The 20995-nt window shown below is 58.1% G+C and overlaps 1 protein-coding gene across 1 annotated transcript in view; it reads left to right on the forward strand.

The window, feature by feature from the left end:
• The window catches only part of LAMC3 (laminin subunit gamma 3), a 57795-nt gene extending 38135 nt beyond the window's left edge, over nt 1-19660 (forward strand). Inside the window, exons 14-29 of the mRNA XM_042913274.1 lie at nt 727-915; nt 2795-3040; nt 3889-4042; nt 4686-4828; nt 5332-5510; nt 6982-7120; nt 8142-8347; nt 8717-8793; nt 9263-9397; nt 10566-10713; nt 11737-11880; nt 12036-12138; nt 14650-14849; nt 15412-15558; nt 15662-15761; nt 18167-19660. Of these exons, the coding sequence (XP_042769208.1) occupies nt 727-915; nt 2795-3040; nt 3889-4042; nt 4686-4828; nt 5332-5510; nt 6982-7120; nt 8142-8347; nt 8717-8793; nt 9263-9397; nt 10566-10713; nt 11737-11880; nt 12036-12138; nt 14650-14849; nt 15412-15558; nt 15662-15761; nt 18167-18417 (2561 nt within the window). The 3' untranslated portion in view covers nt 18418-19660. The remainder of the gene's footprint in view (nt 1-726; nt 916-2794; nt 3041-3888; nt 4043-4685; nt 4829-5331; nt 5511-6981; nt 7121-8141; nt 8348-8716; nt 8794-9262; nt 9398-10565; nt 10714-11736; nt 11881-12035; nt 12139-14649; nt 14850-15411; nt 15559-15661; nt 15762-18166) is intronic.
• Nucleotides 19661-20995: the final 1335 nt, after the last annotated feature.

Genomic DNA, 20995 nt, shown 5'->3' on the forward strand with positions numbered 1-20995 from the left:
CAGACTCCCGGGTCTCTGTGGCTCTTTTTTTTTTTTTTTTTAACGTTTGTTTATTTTTGAGAGACAGAGCGCCAGCGGGGGGAGGGGCAGAGAGAGGCGACCGAGAATCCGAAGCAGGCTCCAGGTTCCGAGCCATCAGCACAGAGCCCGACGCAGGGCTCGAACTCACAGACCGTGAGATCATGACCCGAGCCGGAGTCGGACGCCTAACCGACTGAGCCACCCCCGCGTCCCCAGGGGTCTGTGTCTTTTGGCCCCTGAGGTTAAGAGGCCACAGAGGAAAGGGCAGGAAAACCGTGAGTGGGAACACAGATAGGTCATCTGTTGGTTCAGTTATAGGTTTCAAAGAACAAAATACTAATGGTAACAGTAATGATCGTGCTGGGTGCCAGGGACTATGCAAGGTCCTCTGGCTGCATGATCCTGCTGAATCCTGACAAAGAAAGACCCTTGCGGTCAGGGCCATTGTCGTGTCCATCTTGTAGGTGAGGTCACTGAGGCACGGGGCGTTAGATGGTTTTCCCAGCTTCACAGGGTCAGTACGTGGTGGGCGTGAACCCAGGGAGGACTTTCTTACCCCCAGGCCCAACTGCCTCCACCTGGGAAGGTTTCCACGTCAGTTCTGCCTGGGGATATGCCTTGTGAGCCCGACCACCAAGAAGCTCCCCGTCTCTGGAGCATTCTGGGCTCGGGCAGTCATAACCAGGTGCTTCTCTTGCCCCACAGGGATCTGCCTGTGTGGCCACCACACCGAGGGCCCGTCCTGTGAGCGCTGTTTGCCAGGTTTCTATGGCAGCCCCTTCGGAGGCCGAGCCGATGACTGTCAGCCTTGTCCGTGCCCTGGACAGTCGGCCTGCACAGCCATCCCAGAGAGCAGGGAGGTAGTGTGCACCCACTGCCCCCCAGGCCAGAGAGGTGAGTGGCTTATGCTCAGGGGCTCTGCTTCTGTCCTGGGCTCCAGGAGCGGGGTCCTGGGTTTGGAGTGTGACAGATTGGGGAAGGCCCAGCTTAGCCTGACCTCTCAGAACATGGCCAGGGCTCCCGGCTGCCATAGGTCCCTGGCAGAACTTGAGCCATTGAGCATTTCCAGGAGAGTTCTTTTTAAAAAAAAAAATTTTTTAATGTTTATTTCTGAGAGAGACAGAGACAGAGCGCAAGCCGGGGAGGGGCAGTGAGAGAGGGGGACACAGGCTCCGAAGCAGGCTCCAGGCTCCGAGCTGTCAGCACAGAGCCCGACACGGGGCTCGAACCCACAAACCGCGAGCTCATAACCTGAGCCCAAGTCGGACACTTAACCAGCTGAGCCACCCAGGCGCCCCGAGGAGAGTTTTTGAAAATCCCCATCTGGGCCCTGGCCCCATGGAGCCCGGCTTACTGGCTTGACACAGAACCTAAGAATCTGTATTCATAACAAGTGCTCTGGCTAATTCTGATACGCGGTGAAGGAGGAAAATCTCTGATTACACTCTGAGCTTTTAAAACATGTTGCCAGATGTTGTATAAGGCAGAAACTGTCCCACCCCCCCACTCCAGGACCCAGGGCCACCCTCGACATCTGGTTCTTTTACAGCTCTTTTGAGATAGGATTCGCATACCCTGCAATCCACCCGCTTCTACAACTCCATGTGTTTTGGGGGGGCATACTCCATTATTAATTTCTTAAGTTATGGCAAAAAATATGTAACATAAAATTTGTCATCGGAACCATTTTTAAGTGCACGGTGCCGTGGCATTTAAGTACGTTCACAGGGTTGTACAACCATCTCTGTGATCTGTCTCCAGAATGTATTCATCTTCCCAAACGGAAACGCTATCCCCATTAAACAACCCCCACCCCCCTTCCGCAGCCTCTAATAAGCACCGTCCTACTTCCTGTCTCTCTGTATCTGACTCTTCCGGGGACCCCGTACAAGTGACTTCCATCCAATGTTTGTCCTTCTGCGACTGGCTTATTTCACTTGACATAAATGTTTCCAAGGTTCTCAGACATCTGATTTTGTGTCCGGTGGCCCTGAGGTCCATTTGGTCCTATCACGTGCCTGCTTTGCTAGGGGACCGCTCTGAAAGCAGCTCCCCCTAGGGCCAGCAGCAGGGAGGGGGCAGGGGGCCCAAGACGGGAGGACCCTGCACCCCACCCTGCCGTCACGCTGCGCCTCTGTTCCGTAACCTTCCCCACCTTTTCTGGCTCCCCTGGTCTGCAGATTCGAGGAGGGCCTGGTCTATGGGTGTGGAAAGTTAGAGAAGTTCAGTCTGGCCCAGGTGGAGAGGTGCTTGAGGGGGATTTGGGGGTGGGGGGAGCAGGGCACTGCTGTGTGTAGAGGAAACAACCCCTGGGAAGGTCGCCTGGGTGGGCGCCAGCCCTGCCCCCCTCATCCCACCAGCACCCCGAGGGCCTCACTGGCGAAGAGGATGGCTGGCGGGGTGACAAGGAGGGTGATGACAATGAGCAGGCAGTGACGGCCACTGCTGTTGTCGCGCCAGGAGCTGTGCTAAGAGCTTTGCACAAATTATCTCACCAAGCCCTCTCCCCGGTCCTCTGCGGAGGCTGCATTATTGTCCCCGCCTCGTAGATGAGGAGCCCGAGTTCAGAGAGGCCCAGGCGCTTGCCCTAGACCGCACAGCCAGCTGATGGCTGAGCTGGGCCCTGGCCCTGGGGCCCTCGCTCTGATCCACAAGGAGACGCGAGGGCCGCTCGCTTTGGTTCACGCCCGCCCTCCCCCCCCACCCCTGTGGAGACCCAGCAGCCCCCTCCCTCAGGCCTGTGCCTCCACGTGCCGCCCCCTCCCTTCCCCAGGGCGGCGCTGTGAGATCTGTGATGACGGCTATTTTGGGGACCCTCTGGGGCTCTCTGGGGCCCCCCAGCCCTGCCGGCGGTGCCAGTGCAGTGGGAACGTAGACCCCAACGCCGTGGGCAACTGTGACCCCCAGTCTGGCCGCTGCCTGCGTTGCCTGCACAACACGACAGGTGCCCGCTGTGAGCGCTGCGAGGAAGGCTTCTACGGGAGCGCCCTGGCCCCTCGGCCCGCAGACAAATGCACGCGTGAGTACCCACCTCCCAACCCACGGTGAGGGGCGCGTGGTGGGACCCCTCTCCGCCAGCTCTAGCCATCAACTCCACGGGGCTGTGCAACCTTAGGCAGATTACTCACCTGCTCTGTTTCTTTGTCTGAAATGTGTGGTAAGGGTTTGCTCTCCTCCAAGGGCTCTCTCAGCCTTGATCTAATCAACTGAGCCTGTGCTTTATTTATTTTTTGCCTTGATGATTTAGCACTTACCTCCAGCTCCGCAGTCAGCGCCCATGACGGACCTCCATGGCCACGGCACTCAGCACATTTATGCTGCCCCCCCCGGGCTCCCATCAGGGTGTTCCTCTCCGCCGCCTGGGTTCACCCTCAGCCCTCTGTCCCCACTCAGAGGGCCATACCTCGGCCCGTGGAAGGCTTCCAGAAATGCTCAGGGAGAAGTTCAGCATTTCCCCCAAACTTACTTGCCCCAGAGCCCTTTCTCCACGTGCCACCTGTCGGCACCCTGCCGGCCTCTTGTTTTATGGAGCCCAGGAGGGCAGGGTCAAGTGACCCGAGACAGTGGGTACAGAGGTCCACCCATGACTCCCTGGCCAAGTCTCTGGCTTTCTCTCCAGCCAGCAGGGGTTCAGGGCAGGCTCAGAAGAGCCCTCTGCCTCCATGATGGTTCTAGGCTGTCTCTCCAAGGACATAGGAGATGGGTTGAGATTTGAGCCCGGCCCTAGAGCCTTTTTTCCAGAAACAGCTTAGGAGTCTGGGCCGAATGTGAGTCCTCTCTGTGTGCGCCCCATCTTCTCCTGGACCCCCAAAGGTTGGATGGCGATCTGCATGGTTCCCCAACACCGTTTTCTGCTTCCACCCCCAGCCTGCAGCTGCAACCCGGGGGGCTCAGTCAGTGAGCAGAGACCCTGCGACCCGGCGAGCGGCCAGTGCACCTGCCTGCCTCATGTGACGGGACGGGACTGTAGCCACTGCAGCCCTGGTTTCTATGACCTCCGGCCCGGGAGGGGCTGCCGGAGGTGAGTGGGGTGAGGCTGTGGGTGCCCTTCTCCCTGGGAGTGTCTCCAGGATGGAGGGCGTCCCGGGCAGCCTCCAGAGAGGGATCTGGCTTGGAATGTGCCATCCCAGGCTCCCTGCCAGGTACACCGTGCCCTGTACCAAAGGGGGACAAAGGGATGGTCCCTTGGGGGTCAGACTCGTGGCCCTGCCAACCCAGGATGTGGGCCAAGAACAGCCCTAAGGGATGTCCAGGTGGCCAGGGGGGCCGGTTTGCTCTCTGTCTCCCTTCTCAGTGACGCTGTTGCTTGGTGACCTTTTTGGCCACAACAGCCCCTTCGTGCCTCTGGGGAACAGTGGAGGGCTCCAGGGAAATGCCCGGTGAAACAAACAGGTTTCTTCCTTGCAAGACTCCTCAGAGCCTTTAATATGCTAGTTGCATTGTGACTTCCCAACAGAGGGGTATAGTCTCCAAGATTTATATGTCCCCATAGCCTCTGTGGGGAGGGGAGGGAGTGGCATTTTGTGACCCTGTGCTTCCCCGGGGGCACAGCTTGGGGAAAGCTGTTTGACATGTACAGACTTCGAGATGGGGCCTCGTGTGCAGAGGATGTGATCTGCAGTCCTGGCCGCTTGTCTCAGACCCGGTCCCTTCCCCTGTCATAGCTGCAAGTGTCACCCGCTGGGCTCCCAGGAGGACCGGTGTCACCCCAAGACCGGGCAGTGCCCCTGTCGTCCAGGCGTTGAGGGCCAGGCCTGTGACAGATGCCAGCTGGGTTTCTTCGGCTTCTCCATCAAGGGATGCCGAGGTGAGGAAGCTGGGTGCTTCCCGGCCACCCAGAAGGTGGGGCCTGAGGTCTCTGGGCAACGAGGGGCCGCCAGCCGCGTGGCAAGAGAGTAAAGGATCGGGTGGAGGCCTGTCTTCTAAGAGCAGCCATAGAAATATGGAGGGAGGGAGTGTAGGGGACCAAAAATCGAGTCCCAGCCTCCACTGCTAAATTCCTCTGTGCTGAGGCCATCGAGTCACCTCTCTGGGCCTTGGTTTCCATATTCGTATGGCCGGATGGCATGGCAGTTCCTAAACATGGCGGGTTCTCAGACCCAGGGACACTGAAATAAGTCAGCTGTCACCTCCGACCTTCTGACTCAGTCTCCCAGGAAGGACTCAGGAATGTGGTTGAACTTGTGGCGGGGCGGAGGGGGGGGGGGTGCGGTCTGGAGTAGCCAGCTGTGAGGATGCAGGGGACCTGGGGGTTCTGATGTGAGGAGGGGAGCATCAGGGCCCTCAGCCCACCTGCCCCGGTCCCCCCAGCCTGCAGGTGCTCCCCGGTGGGGGCCGCCTCGGCACAATGCCACGAGAACGGCACATGCCTGTGCAGGCCCGGCTTCGTGGGGTACAAGTGTGATCACTGTCAGGAAAACTTCTTCGTCACGGCCGGTGGCACACACTGTCAGGAGTGCCCGTCCTGCTACGCCCTGGTGAAGGAGGAGGTGAGCCCACCCATCCAGGCCCCATCCAAGACGTCTCGACCTACCTCCCATCACTTCACACCCCCCCCCCCCAACCACCACCGTGAGCACCAGCTCTGTGCTGGGCACCGGGAAATGACTGCTTCCCCATGGCCCTCTGGCCTTCTGGAACCACTGGTCACCTTCTCCCTGTGCTCACCCAGCCATCTGGCTGACGCCAGCCCTGCTCAACCCTCACCTCTGCTCGTCCCTATCTCCTGAGTGGACAGGAGAACAGCAGCTGTCACAGGGTGTCCTTCCCAACCACCCAGACCCAGGTCTCACACTTCCTCAAGTTCAGTGGGGACGAGACCATAGATGGCCCTTGGCGGGGAGGGTTGGGAGGAGGGCCAGGCCAGTTCCGGGGCGCGAGTAGAATTTTGAGCAGGGAGCTGGTGTGATGCAGGGGTGAGGAGCATGACCTCTGGGGTTCCTCTCTCCAAACCCGTTAGTTGTCCCCAGCAGCAGGTAACAGCTTTGGTAAATTTTGTCTCTCTCTCCTCCTCCAAAATGGACACAGGCCTGCGACCCATTACCTGAAACTGGTGAGACCAGCCTTCAGAGTGGTGATACTGTAGAAAGACAGAATGATGGGTGCTGAATATTAGCCACCCCCCTCCCCCCGAGCAGTGCCTGGGTCAGTCCCTGCAGTCAAACCCATTGATGTATCTGCAGGAAAACAAACGGTCCCACCCAATAAAAAATAAGGACCACCAACAGCCTAGGTCAGAACGGTTTTGCTTCTAAATGAGTTTAGAATATTTTTAACCTCATTTTGCCACCAAATAAGGAATGGAAAGCCCTGTGGTTTCTCAGAACATTCTGGACTTTGGACTCGAAGAGAGAGCTCAGGATCTGCATCTTCTGGCCCTTAGGGTGCTTACAAGTTGAACGAGAGCTGGTGCGTGGCCAGCAGCCGCTAGCGGCTGGCTCCTAGCAAGTGCTCTATAAATGCAGTCGTTGTATGTGATTTGGGGGACGCCTGGCTGGCTCAGTCAGTAGAGCATGCAACTCTTGATCTCAGGGTTGTGAGTTCAGACCCCGTGTTGGGCATGGAGCCTACTTAAAAAGAATAAATAAATAAATGCAAATAAAAATAGATAAAAGAACAGCGCTAGGAGGCATTGCGTGGCATACTCATTCAGTCAGCAGTATCCACCTACACCTGCTCTGTGGCAATATAGCAGGACAGACAGATTCTCCTGGGGATTCCCCTTCCATCCCTCTCTCAGCTAACAGGTGCCATGGGTGTGAGAAGGGAAGGGACCGCCATGAGGAAGGGTGGGCAAAAGCTGGTTCTTAAAGGTCTGGTGTGTCCTCAACTTTGATGCCCAGGATAAGATGGGAGGAGGGGACCATCGGGGAGGGAAGGCGGGACAGAAGCCAGGGGAGAGGTGTGCAGACAGGACTTCCAGGCCACCAGCCTCACATGCCCTTCTTTTCCTAACTCCAGGCTTCTAAGCTGAAGGCCAGGCTGACCCTGATGGAGGGGTGGCTGCAGGGGTCTGACTGTAGTGAGCCCTGGGGACCACTGCACGTTCTGCAGGGAGAGGCCCCACGGGGAGACGTCTACCAGGGACGTCTGCTGCAAGGTGAGCAGGCAACGGGATGGCTGGCTGATCAGACACCCCCTTTGGAGACCTTCATTCTGGTCTCAGGATGCTTTCAAGGCTCTGAGCTCGGTCCTAGAAGAACTCACTTCCTGGGAGAGCCTGTCCTCCCCAACTAAGTGGGCTCCTCCCATGACACAGCCTTGTCCCCATCCCAGGCCTTTCCTTCAATGTCCCCAACTCAGTTGTACTTTGTAACTCTGTTAGTCTCTGACTGTAACATCTATCTCCTGTGTCCCACCGGACTGTAAGCTGGGTGAGGACAGGAGTTGGGTTAGCTCATTAGTTCAGTCAAGCAACAAATAATCATTGAGGTGCTGTCCCGGGTGCTGAACAGGTAACATTTCTACTGTCTTGACTGTTGGCCATTTTGCTCATTCCCCAGTATAGAATAGAAATAAACAAGTACGTGAGAAAAAAAACAAAAACAAAAAAACCTGTTATTAGAGCCAGGTGGAATTTGGCCTTGGGACACCGCAATTTAGGAAGTATTGAAAATGAATGGACTCTTCTGTATAATTTCATGTTCATAAGCATTTATGCTCCTTTAGCAGTCAGGCATAGGTAAGCTGAGCACTTGTTAGCAAGACTAATGATCAGAACAGAGAGCTTCCAGATGCTGTGTGTTACAACGACCATACCGACCCACACTGCAGATCACAGACCTGACTCAAGGTGGGGGCATTTCTGCTGTCTCAGATTCAGGAATTGCTTGTGGCTCTAGCAGACCTGAGTTCCTTCCAGTCCTTCATCTGTGGCGGACTTTCTACGGGGGAGGCCTTGGGTCGTGATTTGCCTTCTCGGGGCCTCAGTCTTGGCATTTGTAAAATGAGAAGGCTCTTCCCTTGGAGCTGACTGGTAGTGGTTGGTGCTCAAGTCTGGTGACAGAGCTAAGCTGTGCCCAGGCAGAGTCCAGGCACAGATGGGGGCCCCCGAAGGTGGGTGCTTTGTTGTAAAGCATCAACTGCTCTGTGACCCTGGACTCTACCCGGGCTTCATGCAGGAGCCCGGGAAGCCTTCCAGGAGCAGGTGACAGGCCTCGAAGGTGCTGTGAAGGCTGCCCGGGAGCAGCTGCGTGCGCTGAGCAGGAGTGTCCACTGTGCCCCGGCCGGAACAGAGAAGACCTGCATCCAGCTGGCGGACCTAGATGCAGCGCTGGAGTCCTCGGAGGAGGAGATTCTGCAGGCGGCCCTTGTCCTCAGATCTCTGGTACGACGTCCTGGGCCCACCTGGTGACCTAGTGGCTGGGCTGTGCCTCTTTGGAGAGGCTCCGTTTCATCTGCAGAATGGAGGGGGGGGTCACACAGCGCCCCTTCTGCTGATTAGTGGGATAATGTCTGCATAGAACAAGGCATGTTCCAGGGGGAGAGTGAATGTCCATCGAATGAATGGTGGGTGTCATTACTGCTGTTTCTACGTTCTAGGGATCTGCTCACCGGGTGCTGACTTTGAGACTACCTTTGAGCGTATAGAAAATAACTGGCACGATTTAGTTCTGCCTAGGAATTTAGCCAAATGGGGCCCTTGCTCTTCAAGGATGGCCATCAGCTTCCTCCCCTCTCCATTTCTTCTCTAAAGGTGATTCCTCAGGAAGGGTCCAGCCAGCCCACCACCTGGAGCCACCTGGCCACCGAGGCCCGTGCCCTTGCCAGGAGGTGAGGCCCCAGGCCCCGGGAGCCTGGCGAGGTCTTGCCCACACAGTCTGAAAGGGAGCCCGGTCCTTCTCGGGGGCGGAAGGGCGGGTTCCCAGATCAGGATCAGCTGCACAGGTGCCCCTCTGCCTGGATTCAAACCCAGGCCGTCCTGAACACTCTCTTCTGTGATGTCTTTATGAGGGTGACCATATCATTATTGTCCAAACTGAGATTTTTTGTGTGATAAGAGGCCCTAATGATCATTATGCCAGGACAACAGGCATAAACTCAATGTAACGGGCACGGGGGCATGGGTGGGTCCCTTCCCATCAGCCTTTGCTGTGTGTCCAGCAGAGGGAGAAGAAGAACTTGGCCTTTGGGGCTGGACTCTGGGATGACGGGAGTCTCACATGCTGGGAGGTGTGGATTTGGGTGCAGGCCCCCTTCTGCATGGGCTCCTGGTGACAATCAAATGGGCATTTCCATACAGCCACAGGGACACCACTGCCAAGATTGAGGCCACTGCGCGGAGGGCCCTAGTCGCCTCCAACACCAGTTATGTGCTTCTCTGGAGTCTGGTGGAGGGCACAGTGGCCCTGGAGGCCCAGCAGGAACTGGAGGACAGGTGAGTCCTCCCGGGTGTGGGTGGAAGCTTGAGTTGGCCTACTGCAGCTGACGGGGCCTGGCTGGAGGCTGCTGGTTCCAGAATTGGCTTCCGTCCGGAGTCCTGACGCCCTCTGAGTGGATGGGTGGGGATGTCTGAGGTCTTGGGCCCACTGGGTGGTACCTTACAAGAACACATTTATGCCTGGGGGTTAAGCTCAGCCTCTGGAGAGAAGGAGCGAGAACTTGAACCAGGAGGGTCCAGAGCAGCACCTCTCTATTTCTTGCCCCTGCAGCGTCCCCCAGCCCCACCCCAGACCCCCCAGGCAGCTCCTTTCAGGCACCAGCTTCCTTCTTGGTCTCTGCTTCTCTCCTCTGGGTGACCCTCTTATATCCTCCTCAGTCAAAGGGTCAAGAGAGACCCAGCAAGGCCTCACTAAGTCCCGAGTTGACTTCCTAGATGAGAGAATGTGATTGGCCCAGCTCAGATCAGGTGGCCAGCCCTGAGCCCACTGGCAGGGGGTGGGGTGGGTGAGGTCACATGACCCACTCCCGGGGCAGGGGTGGGAGCACAGGCTCTCTGAGAAGTGGGGAAGGGATGAGAGACAGCAAGGGGGTTCTGTGTCCGAGCTGTGCTCACTGTGGAGCTGGGCGGAGAGGGGAGGGTGTGGGTAGCTGGAGGGGACAGGAAACCTGTTCTAGGTGGTTAATTACAGCACCTTGAGGCTAAGGGTCTTCAGAGCCCAGGGCTATCCATTTATCTGGAGAGCCACAGCCCAAGGTCACCCCAGGGCACAGCCGAGCCAAGCCAGAGGCCTGGGCTGCTGTCCCTTCTCCAACACTAGGCATTTTCCTCTTCGTGATGCAGCCAGAGGCTCCAAATATTTGCAAAACATATGATTCTCGAGTGGAAACCAAGCCCAAGCCCCTTCAGAAGAGAGCGTTTGAATTGAATGAGTGAAGAAACAAGAATGTGGTGCCTCTGCTGCCTTTTCCATTCATTCGAAAGCTGCCAAGTTAGCGGCCGACTTAGCGGCCAGTCTCGGGGCCAGCTGCTGGGTGCCGACCCTGCAGAGGGCAGGTCTGCCTGGGAGGTTGCCAGAGGGCTCCGGTAGGGGGGTAGGGGACATCCACGGGGAAGGAGAGCCCCGTGCCCTGCCCTGTGAGCCACCTTTGCTGTCTCCTCTCAGGTACCAGGAGGTCCAGGCCGCCCAGAAGGCGTTGGGCACGGCTGCGGCAGAGGCGCTGCCCGAAGCTGGGAGGGCGCTGGCCGCCGCGCAGCAAGCTGATGCGGATGCAGCCCTGCGCCCGGCCTCGCTGGCCGCCCCTGCAGGACTGGTCAGCCCCGCCGTCCTTGGAGCTCTGCGTGGGGTGGGGGGCGGAGAATGTGGCAGCTGGGAAACCAGTGCGGCCCAGGCAGAGGCGATGATGTGGCTTATTTTTAACTATATGGCAGTCGATGAACATGAGATAATCCACCTCCCTGGCTTGGCAGAGCGCCTGCCTGGCACAGTTAGAGCTCGGCCAGTCTTTGTTGTTGATTGTGGTAATAATAGCAAGGGCAGGTGTCTTCTCCATAGTGGCATTAGCAAAGGCACCAGACGGACATGGGATCAAATCCCCAGCGCCACTGCTCCAGATCTGTGCCCTTGGCCAAGGTCACTTTCCCTCCCGGCACCCTCAGTTCATTCCTCTGCGAGATAGAGCTCACCCCTCAGGTAATTTTAGGGCTGCGTCCGTGGGGGCCGGGAGCGGATTCACGCACAGTATGCAAAGTGGCCCTCAGCACCTCCGGACAAATCAGCTCCATCCTTATCTCCCCAGTGATCCTGAAACCCCAAAACTCAGAAACTGCGCTTTAAGAAAGAGACTAAGCTTATACAGATGCCCTGGGGGCCAAACCTGACTGGCCCGAAGCTGCATATTTGGGGTCCTAGCTTCCCTCACCCCAAACATGAAGAGTAACATGCACGTTTTAAGGGGTTTGGCCCTGAACGTGGCCCCGGATGCCACCAAAGGTGTTAGATGATATTCAGCACCTGCACGGCTCTGCTTCTCTCAAGTCGGGGAAAATTCTGAATTTGGAAATACGTCTGGCCCCAAAGTTTCATTGGAGGTTGTGGACCTGGGGAAGGAAATGCAGGTCAGGGAGGCCTGGCTCCTAGTAGTGGGTAGGGCTGGAGTCTGGGACAGGTTCTCCAGCCTGGTGTCCGTGTCCCCCGCCCCGGCTCCCCTTCTTCCTGGGGTCCACAGGGAGCCCTATCCCCGCCATTCCTGTCCCTGGGCGCCTCCCACCCGGTAGAGGATCTGCCCCACGGACCTTCCTGCCAGGCCCTGCCTGAGCCCATCATCTCCCTGCAGAAGTCCGAGGCCGGGGCCCTGGGTCTGAAGGCACAGGCCCTGGAGAAGACAGTTGCATCTAGAGAGCGTGTGGTCACTGAGGCTGCCCGGGTCCTCCAGGCCACCGCCCAGGCCGTGCTGCGGAAGACTGAGCCCCTCACACAGGTGGGCTCATGTCCTCTGAGGCAGGCACCTGGCCGGGCTGCCCCGCGGGTGTCCTGGGGTGGGCGGTCCAGGAGAGGGAAAGGCAAAGACCCGAAATAGTTCCTCCCATCCCTCCGGTGTCTCCCACCTGCCGAGCCTCTCTCTTCTCTCTCCAGCTACGCCAGCAGGCCAGAGCCGCCCTGACCCGGGCTTCCTCATCCGTCCAGGCTGCCACAGTGACTGTCACGGGAGCCAGGACCCTGCTGGCCGACCTGGAGGGTATGCGTGCCTTGCCGAGCTCTGGGCTTCTTGATGCGTGTTTGCCCGTGACAGCCACCTGGACTCTTGCCTCAGCCGGGGCAGCCGGGCCACAGGAGACAGAAGTCCAGTTGTGTGGGCATAAGCCGAGCAGCTCTTCCCCCACCCCCGGCCGGGACCCCTCCCGGGGCTGCTTGACGTGGCCTCACACACCTCTCACCGGGTACTCACCCACACGGCTGTCAGCCATCAGACCACACACGGAGCCCGTCAGGGCCGAATCCGATGCCATCGACTATCCGTTCCTGGTCTCGTCTGCCCTGGCCGGGGGTCCTGCCACCTGGTACAAACGGCTGCCGCCGTCCAGGGTTCAGCTGGGGCCGCAGGGAGGGAGGCAGAGTTCTCTTTAGGAAGGGGGTGTGGGTCGATGCCAGTCCAGGTTTCCTTTGCGCTTTAGGAAAATGAGGCTTAAGTGGTCGCATTTCATAGATGTGTAGACCAAGGGAAGGGATTGGTGGGGACTGTCCCTGGGTCAGAGAGGTGCTGAACGGAAACCGCCCAGTGTTAGGATTCTCCAGCTCCGTGTCCCCCTGTGGCATAGGCTTCTCTGATGTCCTCTTTGCCCTTTATCCGTGGCTCTGCACCAACGAGCTGGATAAAACAGGAACACGCTCAGCGCCAGAGGCCCCTTGGGGTCTGAGACCGGAAGCCAGGCCCTGCTTGATCCCGGTTCTACAGACTTCCTTCCCGACCCTCCCCACTGCCTCTGAGAGATGTGGCTCCAGCCAGGGGCCCCTAGCCTCTGGGACAGAGGGTGAGCTGGGTCAGTGCGTCCTATTCTCTAGGCTCCTCTGTGGTCTGAAGTCTTGGTCGCTCACCGGTCGGGGGCTTCCGACGGGGAAGGCGTGGCCCTGTGCACTTGGCTCTGAGTTGTGTTTAGGAAAATGTCAATCCAGTGATACGTGGTGGTGAAATATTAGGATTTTAGGACATTAAAATGATCAGGGCTGCTAAAGCAACCCCCTCAGGGGGCAGGGGACTCACGCACCCTCTGCTTGCCTACCTCCAATGATTGTGTGCTCACTACCTCACGAGGCATCACCTTCTCACTGTTGGGTATACCGCATGGAAATTTGCCTCCCTGGTGCAGTACTGTGATCCACACAAGTACTCATCGCAAACCTCTAACCCCAGGTTCTTTCCCCCCCTTCCTGCCCCTTTTCCGAGACACCCTCTGTCCCTACCCGTTGGCCTGTGCCCAGGTGGCATTCAGGATGAAAGGAAAGTTCACGGGGTGAATTAGCCCAAGACATGATCTACCAAGAGTGGGTTTGTGTTCAAATAAGTTTAGGAAATGTCACTACTACGGCGCCTTCTTGAGGCCATACCGTGTGCCCCTATTAAAGGCTCTGAGAAGTCCTGCATTAAAGAAAACTGGTTCTTTTTATATGTAAGCTTAACTGATGTTTCCTCCTGACCTTTGTTAATACCCCCATAGAATTAGTTCTCCGCAGAGTGTGTTTTAAGAAACACCCAATTTTGTGTACAAGAAGCGAAGTCGGTCCTATTTCTGGATTATTTTCAGAAAAAGGATGTGGTATTCTGCCTTAGAAGGCTTGATTCTTTCAAAAATTTGACTATAATCAGTATTCCTGATTTCCCTTAGAATTTTATCTGAAAGGAAGGGAGAAAGTCTCTCTTCTTTACAGAGGGAAACTACTCCTGATTAGATAATCAAGCCTATGCACATTGTAATACCTCTCTTTTTATCTTGGCTGCCAGGAAGCTCAGAGGTAAATAGAGCATTCACTGCCTGCCGCGTCGTTATCCTAGTTTTCTGGCACTTGTCACCCCTCTTTTTCCCTTCCTCATCCCCCCAATTACATATGGCCCTTGGTTTTTCATTTTAGCGGTCCAGTCGTTGACTTACCTATCACTGTAAGTTGCCTAAAGCCCTTTTAGAAATCGATGAGGCACAAAAACAAAGAGCTGAGTGGATTTGCTGGGTCCTGTGCTGTGACTCCCCGTCGGCCAAGGGTGACTTCCCAGCCTTGGCCCAGGCCCTGAACACCGTGTGGTTTTGTGATTTTATTGTTTGTATTCATTGTTATCCTCTTGTTAACGTTTCTTTATTTTTGAGAGCGTGTGCGTGGGGGAGGGGCGAGAGAGAGGAGGACAGACGATCCGAAGCCGGCTCTGTGCTGACAGCAGCGAGCCCGACGTGGGGCTCGAACTCACGACCCGTGAGCCAAAGTCGGCCGCTCAACCCACTGAGCCACGCAGGTGCCCCGTGTACTTTTGTGATTTTAATAACTTTCATGATATAACGCGAATCTTTACATTCACCGAGCAGTATGTGTCGCTGATGATTCGTTTGCTCCCCAGACGAGCCTGAGAAGGTTACACGTGTATCTCCTGCGTCTCGAACCTCCGCTCACGTCGTCTGAGGGTCGGGCGTCTGGTGGTGACTGGCCCTCGAGGGTCATGAGCCAAGAGCCCGTCCCGCTGACCCAGCCTGTCCCGGGTTTGCAGGAATGAAGCCGCAGTTTCCTTCGCCCAAGGACCGGGCCACGCTGGGGAGGAAGGCAGGCGTGGTCAGGGGCAGGCTCCTTGCAGACTTGAAAAAGAAGACCAAGCAGGCGGAGAGGATGCTGGGAAATGCGGCGTCTGTCTCCTCCAGTGCCAAGAAGAAGGGCCGCGAAGCCAAGATGTTGGCTGAGGACAGTGCTAAGGTCAGGGCCACCGATGTGACAGCGGTGACGTCCCTGCCTCCTGGGCCTGTGGGCGGGCTATCATACAAAGGCTGCCCTTGTGGAGGTTAAACGTAGTCCCTGCAGATCTGCCCCCTTCCGTGTACACAGTGCTGAATGCTCCACACTTACTGAGGGCTCAGTGGTTCCCAGGCTCTGAGCCCTGGAGCGTCATTCAAGCCGTTGAGTCCTCGACAAACAAGTGTCACTTGTCCCTGTCGGACAGGTGGGGACCCTGAGTACCAGCCTGGTGTAGGAACTTAAATCACGCGACCAGGAACCTCACCTAGATCTGCTGGGCTTTGCTCCCCAAACTTCTAGGCTCTCGCTTTTGAACCGGGGCCGAAGTCTAGCCCAGGTGCCTCCCCCAGCCCCCACTGACTTTGTGCATGTAGCCGGCACCCGGGACACGCTTGTGGAATGAACGAATGATCTGGTGCGCGATTCGATGACTGCTTGGCGTTACTGTTGGACGTGCTCCTTACCTCTGAAAGGACTTACTCCACTCCCCCTCTTCTCCCTGCCTCTGCTGCCCACCCCGCAGCTCGCCAGGGCCTTGCTGAGGGACGGGAAGCAGGAGCATCGCCGGGCAGGCCGGCTGTCCAGCCAGGCGCAGGCGACGCTCCGACAGGCCTCGCGGCAGGTGCTAGCCTCACAAACCCGCCGACAGGAGCTGGAGGAAGCTGAGCAGGTACGTGGGCCCAGACCCCCCCCCCCCCCCCACACACACACACCCATTTCCTTCTGGCCCCGGAGCCAGCAGGGCGCCGCTCAAGCTTTCCCTCCCTCCCAAGGTGGGTGCCGGGCTGCGTGCTGTCGAGCGGCAGATCTGGGAGTCGCGCACGTCCCTGGAAGAGGACGTCCAGGCCTTGTTGGAGCTACTTGCCAGGCTGGGTAAGGAGACCCAAGGCTGGGCCCGGGTCCCCTGGGTCCCTGGAGCACCTCGGGGACCTTCTGTGAGGCTCAGTCCTAGAGATTTCCTCCTTGCCCTCGTCTACACAGGGTTCCCCCTCCTCCCCAGCCACAAGCATTTGTAACAGCCCCAGGCCCCCATGCGAGGTGGGGCTGGTGTCCATTCACTGTGTGCCCCCAGGGGCCACTAGTCTGGGGGGTGGGGAGGGAGACACGGAAAACTCATCACACACAGAACGCGTGTGGGTACCACAGGGGCAGATCGGCCCTGAGTGTTAAGGGTTTCAGAGGAGGAGAGAGGATGTCACAGAAGCCATCTGGCATCGAGATCATGTGCCGGGGCTTGGCCGTGAGACCTTGGGAAAACCACTCTGCCTCTCTGTACCTCAGTTCCCCCGTCTGTAAAATGGGAGTAATGCTCGGGTCACTTAGAGGCGGTTGCCACGCTGTGGGGTGCGAGTCCGTCAACAGCAGCTCTCAGGGAGGAGGAAGAATCGAGAAGAGCCTCAGTAAGGAGACATTTCAGGGTGAGGGGGACAGCCCCCACCAAAGCATGGAGGCCTCGGAGCAGGGGAAGGGGTGGGGGGACAGCAGGTAGGCAGTGTTAAAAATTGTGGTAAGATACACATAACATAAAATCTGCCGTTGTGACCATCTTTAAGCCCACACTTCAGTGGCCTTAAGCACATTCACAGTGTTTTGCATCCATCATCACCATCTGTCTCCAGAACTTTCCCGTCTTCCAACCCAACCACTCTGCACCCATTGGATGTGAATTCCCTGTGCCCCCAGCCCCTGGCCCTCCCCGTTCTCTTTCGGTCTCTATGAACTTAACACTCTTAAGGACCTCCTATCGGTGGACTCACACAGCATTTGTCCTTCTGTGGCTGGCTTCTGTCCCTTAGTGTCACGTCCTCAGGCTCACCCACGTACGGCATTTCATTTATCATTATTAATAAGGGGAAGAATCACCACATTCTGCGTTTTGCCTGCATGCCAGGCCCACGCAAAGCTATTTGCACACGTGATCTCCTAGAATCCTCATTCTCTGCTTTCGAGGCAAGGATACAGATTCGCTTGCCATTTTGCAGACGGGCAGTCTGAGGCTCGGAGAGTTTAAACGGTGTGCCCAGGGCCCCACAGCCAGGCGGTGGGGAAGCTGAGGTTCACACGCGGGTCTAACCAATTCAGAGTGCCCCCTTGTAGCCACCGGTCCGCACCCAGCACCAAGGACCCGGAGTACAGGACACAGTGCCCAGCACAGAGCAAGCACACTGTGAGGGTAAAGCTGCTTTGGCGATTGCGATCATTTATTTGCTCGTGCTGGTGCCGTGCTTTACTTGGGGCTGCAGGAGTGGACAGCCCGCAGCTGGACCCCACCCCGGTGCCTGGGAGCCCCAGAGGGGCACGTGGAGTGTGCCGGCAGCCTGAACCTGAATTTGCTAGAAGGCCGGGCAGTTTGGACTTCCCTGTGGATGGTGGGGCCTCTCGAGGTCTTTGCGGGGAGCAGGACCTGCCCAGGCTGGCAGGGCTCGGCTCTCCTCTGCCTCTTCCTGCCCCTGTTTCAGCTCCTGCCACTGCCTGCCCTCCAACCGCCACCCTCATTGCCCGGGAAATTCAAGGCTAGCGAGAGCCCTAGGCCCATAGGGATCCCGTGGGATTAGAAGCCATTTAGAACCTCCTTCCCCCTCCCCACTACTCTCCCGCCTGGCTGAGCCTTGTCTTCCTGTTGAATGTCACCCTTAAATGACAAGGTGACAGGGGCCAGGTGGGACACACAGACTGCAGATTGCACTCCGCCACCACCAGCAAGTTCAAACCTGAGCGCCAGGCCCCCACCTCCTTGTTGTCCCCCTGGAGAGGCTCTGGGAAGTCCTTAACTCCAAGAAACAGAGTTAATCCGTGCTGGGCCAGGACGAAACCCCACTGCCTGCTTCCCAGCCCTCAATCTAATGCCAGAGATGCTGCTTTTTACCCCAGTGGCCGTCCACATCCCAGCATAGGCGTACCTGTAAATGTGTGCTCTTGGCAAATCAACAATGGTATGTGGGGGGAGCCAGCAGGAATCACGGGGGCCTTGTGCGCACACACTGACATCGGGAAGTGGACTCAGGATGCACACAGAACCTTCTTTTTATCAGCAACAGAGATGAACGGTTGCCCAGGGCTGCCCAGGGGGAAAGTTTCAGAGCCTTCACGTGAACCCAGTGGGGTGCCCCGGCCAGGCACACCGCCCTCTCTGGGTCCCTTGCTTTCCTGGTAGATTGTGGGCAGTCAGGATCCTGGAAACTCTGGGCTAGCAAGGGTCTCCGGGATGGGGGCCGAACAGGCCTCTGGGGCCTGCAGGGGAGCTGGCCTGTGCTGAGGCCGTCTGTGCCCCTCTGCAGGGTCACTGGACACCCACCACGCCCCAGCCCAGGCCCTGAACGAGACCCAGTGGGCACTGGAGCGCCTGAGGCTGCGGCTGAGCCCGCCGGGGGCCCTGCAGGGGAAACTGAGGCTGTTGGAGCAGGAGTCCAAGCAGCAGGAGCTGCAGATCCAGAGCTTCGAGAACGACCTCGCGGAGATCCGTGCTGACAAGCAGAACCTGGAGGCCATTCTGCAGAGCCTGCCCAAGAGCTGTGCCAGCTGGCGGTGAGGGCCGCCCAGACCCCCCCGCTGCGGCCCTAGCCCGGGCACGCGCACGCACCCCGCAGGCGCACCCGCCGCAGCCTGCTGCTCGGTGTGCCCACCCCAAGGGGATCCTCACGTCGCCTTCCAAGCCCATGCCTGCATCCCCTCCGTTCCCGCCAGCGTGGAGGTACATACGCGGTTCACCCAGGCGGCCGTGCCCACGTCCATCGGGGCACGCTCCCGTGCCGTGACGCATAAACGCCCACACCGCGTGTCAATAGCACGTCCACAATACCTGTGGACACAACGCGCACACGCATGCAAGTCCCTCTCTCCGTGCCCACGTTGCAGTCGGTCCACAGTCAAGTACTGAGCTCTGGATGCTGGAGGAGTTATGTTAGCTACCTTCTGGCACTAACATACCCACTCTTGGCTCCTGAAGGCAAGGACCCAGGCCGAGTCGGTGCTTGAGAGGCTGAGGGGGGCCATCTGCAGAGATCGGGGTGGGGTTCCGCAAGAGCCAGAGCCCCCAGCCCCAGAGCTACCCCCTGTCCCGCAGCTTCCCACCCGCCACACACACACACACACACACCCTGAGCAGCTCAGTGCAGCCGAGGGACCAGATCCTAGGAGGGGGGGGTCTCAGCAGTGGAGCCTGAGGCCCGGGGACTCCTGGGGCCATGGCACAGCCTGTGCAGTTGGCTGGGAGGATGGCCCACCCCTGCACGGCTACCACTGACTTTGTAGAATACTTTGTTCTGAATGGAGATCCTGGGAATCACATGCCCTGGGCCCCGGTGCACCTTTCGGCCTGTGGCCTGTCCAAAAAAGCTGCACCTCAAGGGCCTGAAGGGGCCTGGGTCGGGGAGACTGGGGTCATGTGGGAGCTCCTCTTTGTAACCCCACGACCCCAGTTGGCCTTTGACTGACTGACACTGACCCTAAGGCCCTGTGGCCCCACCTGCCACCAGGGAGGCCCCTGCAGGGTGTGGAGGCCTGGCTGCCACTCTGGTCCGTCCTGCTGGGGAGTCCCCCTGTGGCCAGGCCCCCCCTGCCAGCCTCCGTCCAGAATTCCTGGTACTTTCTCCCGGGGCCCCACCCCTTTCCCAGGGCCCTCTTCCTGGTAGACAGCAGACCGTCTGCCCTGGGACAGGTGCTTCAGGGGACCCACCACCCCTCCCATGGCTCTTTTGGCCCCAGGCAGGGGGCACTGGCAGCAGCATGAACCAGTTCTGTGTAATGTGAAAATAAAGGACCCCTTTACCCGCTGGGTGGCATGCCTTTGGTCTTCTGCTGGTTCGCAGCAGGGGCCCTGGCTGTGGGTGCCGACTCACTACCCTGGCACGTGGATGCACACACCCAGCACCCAATGGGTGGGTACAAGAATGTTCCGTGATCCGTCTTGCGCCCGTGCAATACCAGGAAGGCGGCAAGAGCTGAGCTCACTGGCTTTGCCGGGGTCTCCCCATGGCGAGGGCTTTGCTGGGGTCCTGTGACCATAGTCACCTACTCTCTCCTCTCTGCTGCAGGGGGTTATCAGGAAACGTCTAAGGGAGCATGAGGGGCCCTCTGCTGACCTCTGGGGCAGGAAACAGTGAACTCAAAATCACGTGTCCCCCGGCACAAAAAGGCCCAGGGAGCGACCCCAATGTGGAGGAGAAGGAGGGCTTTGGGCCAGGCCTCAAAGGGTGGGGAGACAGCGGGAACATTCCATAGCTCAGGGTTTGCAGGGTGGAGGCCTGGCCAGCACGGATCACTCCAGGAAGCCAGGTTGTGTGGGTAGGACGGACTATGGAGCATATACGGTTTGGCCATGTAGCCTGAACCCCTTTCGGGTTGGTTTAAATAAAAAAGGGGAGTTTGCTGGGAGGATATGGAGGACCTTCTAGAATCTGGTTCGGAATGGCCCAGGGAGGGGACTCTCCTGTCCCCTCCCTCCCGCCTCTTCCCTGGCCTCTGCCTCTGCTTCTCCTTCCGTGTTTGCCTCTGTCTTTTCTCCCCACAGAGAAGTTTTCTCTGCTTTTCCCGAGCTTGATGGAAGACAAGTCCACTCCATCGCCTCCCCCCTCCCCTCCGACCATAGTTCCCGGGTTTACATGTTGTCAGGTCAAACAGAGACGAGCTTGAAACTGCCCTGATCCCACCTTCTCTTGACAGACGGACCCAGCTTAGGCCAGGGCCCCCCCCCCCCATTCAGAATAACAGGGGTCTCTGGGTGCAAGGCTATATAGCGAGAGCTTGTCTGTACCCTCTCCTGATCCTGTTGGGGGAGGGCATTCAGAGAAGACGCTCGCTCCTCCACAGAGAACCTGATAGCCAAGGCCACGGAGGGTGAGGGGTGTGTGTGCGTGGGGTGGGGGGGGGGGTGGACACCAGTGACCTGGGGAGTGATTTGATTGATTTGAGAGGGAGGACAGGGGCAAGGGGGCCGAAACAGAAGGCCATTGCTCTACAGTGAGTTTGATGATTGGTGTCTGGTATCAGTGGGGAAAGGAGAGGAAGGTTCTTTGAAGATCTCTGGGATAGGGTCTGATGCCCTCAGGCCCCTCGCCCCCAACACCCGCCTTCTCTGCTGACAGATCACACAGCCGTTCTGATGCCTG

Source organism: Panthera leo, chromosome D4 (assembly GCF_018350215.1).
Source record: "Panthera leo isolate Ple1 chromosome D4, P.leo_Ple1_pat1.1, whole genome shotgun sequence".
Taxonomy (NCBI): Eukaryota; Metazoa; Chordata; class Mammalia; order Carnivora; family Felidae; genus Panthera; species Panthera leo.